The 7,005-nt window shown below is 55.1% G+C and overlaps 1 protein-coding gene across 2 annotated transcripts in view; it reads left to right on the forward strand.

Annotated features, from left to right (window-relative positions):
* MAPK4 (mitogen-activated protein kinase 4) overlaps window positions 1-6,654 on the forward strand; it is a 181,469-nt gene extending 174,815 nt beyond the window's left edge. For both annotated transcript variants that reach the window (XM_036823954.1, XM_036823955.1), the window contains 2 exons: window positions 959-1,160; window positions 3,982-6,654. In XM_036823954.1, the coding sequence (XP_036679849.1) occupies window positions 959-1,160; window positions 3,982-4,687 (908 nt within the window). In that variant the 3' untranslated portion in view covers window positions 4,688-6,654. The remainder of the gene's footprint in view (window positions 1-958; window positions 1,161-3,981) is intronic.
* The last annotated feature ends 351 nt before the right edge of the window (window positions 6,655-7,005 follow it).

Below are 7,005 nucleotides of genomic sequence, written 5' to 3' on the forward strand. Positions count from 1 at the left end.
GTCTCTACCCCCGCTCAGGACAAAGGGCACCTGTGCGCGGAGCTGACGTTCAGCCAGTGCACACCCACAACGCCCTACAGGTCGCTGCCATCTTGATACACCTTCATGCCGGTTGGCAAATAGCCACCGCACAGGGCTCCTGAGTGTCCGTTTCCACGCCCAGGTTCAGCTGCCAGGTCCTCCCCTTGATCTAGCCACTGAAGGGTTACTGCCTGGCACAGCATGGGGGCTTCAGCCCAGTGGATAAATATTTTGAACATGGCCTTTATTTGTCAAACCTCCAGGGGCAACGTATGGTAGAAAGGGCTCTGGACTTAGGAGCCCTGGGCTGTCAGGCTCTGTCCCACCCGCCTAGCTCCACGGCGACCGTTCTCACTGAGGCTTTTTGCTGCTGGGTCCTCCACCCACTCCAGCAGCACTCAACCCATGACAAATGAGAGTGGGGATGGAGATACCCCAGCTTCCCCCCCCCGCCAGAAGTGGGACCATCTCTGAGGTGTGTCCCATGCCGTCTCTTGGAGGACCCAGTGGAACGGAGCCCCAGGGGCTCTCAGCAGAAACTGTTCATTGGCACATCCTCGACTGGCTTCTTCCCCATTGCCCTACCGATGCTTCCGGGCGTCACTGCCACATAAACTACCTCCACCCCACTCCTTGTCTCTGGGGAAATCCAGCCTAAGGCAGAGTTCTAGCCCTGGACCTCCTGTAACCAACGGTGGCCTTGAGCAAGTCACTGTGCCCCCCTGGACCTCTAGTAATTCATTAGTGAAGTCAAAAAGCAGCATCTGCTCAGAATTTGTCCCTGGATTGTGGTGACGATCCTGAGAAAGGAAACATCCAGAAGCCTTTTTACAAATGGAAAAGTACACACGCTAGGGGGTGTCCCCATGCTGAGGAGTCTTATTCTCAGCTTGGCAAGGGCACGAATGACCTTCCTGTCCTGCTCTGCTCCCCACAGCCATCGACTTTCTGGAGAAGATCCTGACCTTTAACCCCATGGATCGCCTGACTGCCGAGATGGGGCTGCAGCATCCCTACATGAGCCCGTACTCCTGCCCCGAGGACGAGCCCACCTCGCAGCACCCCTTCCGCATAGAGGATGAGATTGACGACATCCTGCTGATGGCCGCCAACCAGAGCCAGCTCTCCAACTGGGACAGGTGCAGTTACAGGGACTCCAGCCCTGGAGTCTGGAACCCACATTCCCGTCCTCCCATTTCTATTTGCCTCTGATCCTCCATGACCTTTCCTTCTGTCTCCCAAGTTCTATAGCCCATAGGGCGCTTTCCCCAGGTTAGCTTCCTGCCTTTCTCTCCTGTCCCCAGACATTCCCGGTAGATGACCAGCTATGTCCTGCATGCGTGGTCAGGGGCCTGCCTTTGTGCAACACCGGCCACCACCAGCTTTCCAACCCACCCCGAGTGTACTGCACACAGGGCTCAATACAATGTTGGGCAAGCATTTAATGAGCACCCACAGCCAGAGCTCACGTCTAGTAGGCTGGGAATTTGCCCCAGAAAAGCAAAATGCAGCAACGCAAGACAAGAAAACAACGTGACATTTACCACCACACAACACCTTCATGCCGTTCACATCATTTGCACCTCCTGAGATGCCAGTAAAGGAGGCACCATTATTATTATTGCTCATTGACATACGAGGAAGCCACAGCTCAGAGAGGTTAGAGATTGGCATTGTGTCACACACCTAATTCCTGGCCTATGTGGGGCCCTCCGCAATCTGCACCCATGTCAGACACTGCTAAGCAATCACAGGACTCTTCCCTGCTAAACTGAGCCGGGCCTCAGAATCCTTCTCAACACAGTGTGCCCGGAAGTCATTGCCAATGAATTAGAGTTGGGTAGAAGATACAGTTTTTGACAATCTCCGCAGAAGCACACAATGATCTCTTAGGTCCCTTCCTGTTCTGATGTTCCTAGATCAGGCAGCTAAACATTTGCGCATCACCATCTGCTAATTCTGGGAGGAAGCACTGGTAGCTGCTCGGTTTAGAAATAGAAGTCGAGGGCTTAGAAGCTAGGACTCCGAGGGGGCCTAAGTGGGAGCGCTGCTGTTGCGAGAATGTGACAGCTAGTTACATAAGTGACAGATGAGCAGTTTCTCCTTTTCAGTCATTTGACAGATGATGGGTTTCAGACTAAGGAGGCTCCGAGGGAGGGTCAGGGCAGCGTTGCTATTTCGGGACAGGTTTGTTGGTTTGTTGTTGTTGATTGTTGTCATCAAGAGTTGCCAGCAAATAGAGATTAATGAAGACTCTCTCTTCTGCCACCCCCATGCTAGCCCTGCCCTTGACTGTGGTTCCTGCAGCCCCTCCTCCTCCACTCCACGGCATCTGGGGGCACGGAGCATTGGCTCTGCAGGGTCTGTCCTCTGCTTATCATGGCTATGGCATGGCGTTGGTGTCAGGAAGACCGTAGCAGGGCTTCTTTGGCCCCTGCCCATCAACTCTGACCATTTCTAAACCTGGTGTTCCCTGCTCTCGACCCTTCCCATCACACCTGCATGAGGAAGGCGGGCGACAAAGGCCATGACAAACCCCTTCCCACAGGCCCTGCTGCTTCGGGCAAACTGCTTACCTCTGAATGCTAGTGTCCTCATCTACGAAGCAGGTGGTAGCACTCACGCCACAGGGTTGCCTGGAGACTGCAGACACCTTACGTCTGGCCCTTGGCGTGTAGCAGCCAAAGGTGACGGGCTTCACAAGTTCTTCCTCCTAGAAATCCCTGCAATTTCAAGGACCCTCATGGCAGGAGGCAGTGTTCACCTCTAGGAGTGACTCCTACCTTAATGGCATCACTGGGAGGGTGGGCAGAACTGGGGCCTTCCTGTGCCTCGCAAACCACAAGGCGTGGACGGCGGCTGCCCGCCTGCCCGTTCACGCAGCCAAACCTGTCTGTCCTTGGTTTTTCCCGTGTGAGCACTAGGCCTCCTGTTCCTGGAGCGGCTAGCTGCTGCCTGAGGCTTCCCCTGGGCTCCCTGCCTCTCCCCGCCCCCTCCATTCTGCAGAGCACACCTGGCACAGGGAGGGAGGGCTCAGCCCAAGCTGCTGGCCTGCCCACCTGCCCTTCATTTGCTCTTGGCTAGCGGACTTCGCTCTTCAGGGCTGCAGGACAGTTGACGGAGGGCAGAATTCCAAGGATCTCTGGCCTCTCCTGAGGGTGTCCGTAATCCTTCAGTACGCCCTGCCTGCTCAGCATCTATGCAAGGTGCTGCAGGGCCTCCAACCAGATCCACTAGGGCAGGGGTTCTTAGCCCTGGCTGGAACTTAGAAACACCTGGGGAGGTTTGAAAACCACGCAGATGCTGGGCCCCTCCCTGGACCTGCTGAATCAGCACTGGGGATGTGGGGCAGGCATGGAACTTTATTTTGAATCCCCCACCCCCGACAAGTGATTCTAATCTGAGCCAAGGCTGTGAAGCCCTCATTAGGGCCCTGCTACTCAAAGTGTGGGCCAGGGACCAGCGGCATCAGCATCACTGGGAGCCTGTTAGAAATGCAGGATCTCAGGCCCCACCTCATCTACTGGATCAGGATCTGCATTTCAACAAGGTCCCCAGGTGATCTGTGTGCACATCAAAGTTTGAGGAGCACTGCATAGGTGGATCCACTAGAAAGTACCATTGCACGAGGAGAGGGATTTTGTTCTGTTCCCTGCTGTGTCTGGTAATGCCCAGAACAGCGCCTGGCACATAGGAGGTGCTCAAGGAATATTTGTAGGATATTGAATGAATACAAAAGGATACAAGAGTTAAGCCGGGCAATCAGTCCTTCTACCTGAGCCCTGGGGGTTCACCGTAACTTTGTCCCATCACCTTGGGAGGTGAGGGAAGGAGCTGGAGGGAAGGAATGGAAAGCCGGCCTGTGGGTGGCAGACAGGGATTAGGGGGGTTGGCTCCCCCCCCCCCACAAAGCCAACCCGGTTGGAAGGGTCCAATCGCCATCCTGTCTTACCCTTGCAGGTACCCTGTGAGCCTGTCGTCGGACCTGGAGTGGCGGCCCGACAGGTACCAGGACGCGAGCGAGGTGCAGCTCGACCCGCGCGCGGGCTCGGCGCCGCTGGCGGAGGACGTGCAGGTGGACCCGCGCAAGGACTCGCAGAGCAGCTCGGAGCGCTTCCTGGAGCAGTCGCACTCGTCCATGGAGCGCGCCTTCGAGGCCGACTACGGGCACTCCTGCGACTACAAGGTGGGGTCGCCGTCCTACCTGGACAAGCTGCTGTGGCGCGACAACAAGCCGCACCACTACTCGGAGCCCAAGCTCATCCTGGACCTGTCGCACTGGAAGCAGGCGGCCGGGGCGCCCCCCACCGCCGCGGTGGCGGCGGTGGCGGCGGACGCGGGGCCGCGCGACGAAGAGCCGGCCAGCCTCTTCCTGGAGATCGCGCAGTGGGTCCAGAGCACGAAGGGCGGCCCCGAGCGCGCCAGTCCGCCCCCCGACGGCCCCGAGCGCCGCCTGTCGGCCTCCCCGCCCGGCCGTCCGGCCCCCATCGACGGGGGCTCCAGCCCCCAGTTCGACCTGGACGTGTTCATTTCCCGCGCCCTGAAGCTCTGCACCAAGCCCGAGGACCTGCCGGACAATAAACTGGGCGACCTCAACGGCGCGTGTATCTCCGAGCACCCTGGCGATCTCGTGCAGACTGAGGCCTTCTCCAAAGAAAGGTGGTGAGGGCGGCGGAAGGGCGCTCCAGGCCATCCCGAAGACCATCCTGGGAAAGCAGGGCCTGGCAGGAGGGGGCCGCCTCCCTGGCATCTGCACCACCCCTTCCGCCCCTCTCTGCTGCCTTGGGGTTAGCAGAACATAGGAAGGATCCGAGGAGCGAGAGGAATGTCCATTTCTTAAACTGCCTTAATAACTAGCCTTTAACCTCTGGGAGTGGGTTTGAACAGCAGCCGAGATTGGGGGTTGATCACTTTCCCAGTGAGGAAGAGGCCCTTGTGTTTTTATAAGTGGCGGTGTACAGGGCAGAAACATGTCTTAGCAGTCTGCAGGCCCCACCTGGGTGGTTGTGGGCAGTGGAACCTTGCAGGCAGAGCGTTGGAACCACCTGGCCCAACTAGCCTCAGCTGACAGATGTGGAAGGACAGTGAGGCCCAGAGAAGCAAAGTGACTGTAAGTTCAGGGCCTAGTCAGTGTCAGGGCAAGCCTTGAATCCCAGGCCCCTGGCCCCCAGGCCAGTGTCTGTCCGCTAAACAATGTCTTCCTCTACTGGAGTCACTCTGGCTTTTCGCTCAGAAGACTTGGTTCAAGATGTTTCTTCCCTGTCCATTACCATCTGACCCATTCTACATGCTTTTACTCAGAGCAATGCCCCTTGAATTCTGAAATTGGAAACTGAGCCAGCTTCTTTCCCCTAGTCACCAAGCATATTTTCTTCTGGCTCCTCAAGTACGTAAATATTCCCATCTGCCTCACCCCTGTAGTATTTGCCTCACCCCTGCGTGGTCTGAAATCTTGGTTGCAGATCAGACCAGTCTGGGCTCTGTGGGTAAATTAACCCATTCTCCCAGGCCTGTGCACACACCTTTTCCAGAACTTCCTATGCACTTTCCTGACACACGCACAGACACAATGACACAGCTCTAGCTCCGGAGGGAATGTCATACACGGGTGAGTTTGAAGACAGCAATTCCAAGAATCCCTCCAGCCTGCCCCACACCCCAACCCCCATACTCATAGCCCCGCTCCAAGCCTACCTTAGGAACTCATGTTCTCGGCATGAATTGCTCATTTGGAGGAAAGCAGCGAGGTGCCTGCCTAGAGCAAATGTGTTAGGAGAGAAGATTTCACACAGGGCCCATCCGACTTCATTAATACTGCCCTTGATTTTGATCATCCATTTAGCCCCGGCAAAGGGCAGGCCCTGAAGAAATGCACTGGAGAGCAAGAGGCCTTGGGGACAGGGAATCCGGAGAGGTAGGAAGGTTTGAAAGGTGGGGTGCCAACATCGAGGGCCCTCAGGGGTCAGGCACCAGCACGGGGACCCCACGACAAAAGAAAGGACTCGAGGCCACCATGTCCCTCCTAGCTTAGGCCAGGATGAGTTCGGAGCATGCCAAACCAGAGGTGCACTTGTACGCAGAGCCTGGGGGGGATGGCGTGTGGGCACAGCAGGCCCTCTGCAGAAACATGGAACCCAGCCCCCTGGAAATGCTCTGCCATTTCCACCACTGGCGTTCAGCTTCCCCCAAAGATGCCCACAGGAGCCAGTCTGTAAACAGAGGATTCCTCAGTGTTGATCTTAGGCTGGGTTCACCCTCACCTCAACCACACCTTAAATCTAATCAGCTAACTAGGATCTGTGCATTGAAACCTGCAACACGTTAGAAACTTGTATTTAAGAACAACCATACTGACCAATTTTTAAATGGAAAATATGTAAATATGAAGTGTCTGGGTTTCTTTCTTTCTTTTTTTTAAAGAAAAGGAAATGTACACCACTCCTCATGTGCCATTTGTCCTCAAAGGGCGGCTTTACTTTTTTGGTAAAGGAACAAGCTGCTGATCTTGACCAAGAGTTCATATATAATTGTTATTACAGAGGAATTGCTATTACTTACTCATGTTTTAGAAAAACCTATTAAACGTTATTAAACTTGATCAGGATGGGCCAAATAAAGCTTTATTGGAACATAGATTCGTTTGTTCATTTACTTACTCTCTCATTCATTTACACATTATCTGATCCCGTCTTTAACAGGATGAGCCATTGGAGCCTGGCTGGCTTCTCCCTGTACCCATGAAGGCCAGCGTTTTGAGGGTCTGCGGTTGCAGCGGAGGCGAGGGGAGAATCTACACAGATTGGTAGAAAGGGAAGACATTCCAGAATCACCTGGGTCAGGCCCAGTGTCCATATAGTAGATTTCAAACCATCTTTTGGAGCCAATTCCAAACCTTCTGACCAAGGCTGGTCCTTGGTCCGATAGCTTCTTCCTAGCTTGGGGCTCTATCAGTAAGGAAAGTCAAATGGGGCGCTGGCTTAGTTT

This window comes from Balaenoptera musculus, chromosome 14 (genome assembly GCF_009873245.2).
Source record: "Balaenoptera musculus isolate JJ_BM4_2016_0621 chromosome 14, mBalMus1.pri.v3, whole genome shotgun sequence".
Classification (NCBI taxonomy): domain Eukaryota; kingdom Metazoa; phylum Chordata; class Mammalia; order Artiodactyla; family Balaenopteridae; genus Balaenoptera; species Balaenoptera musculus.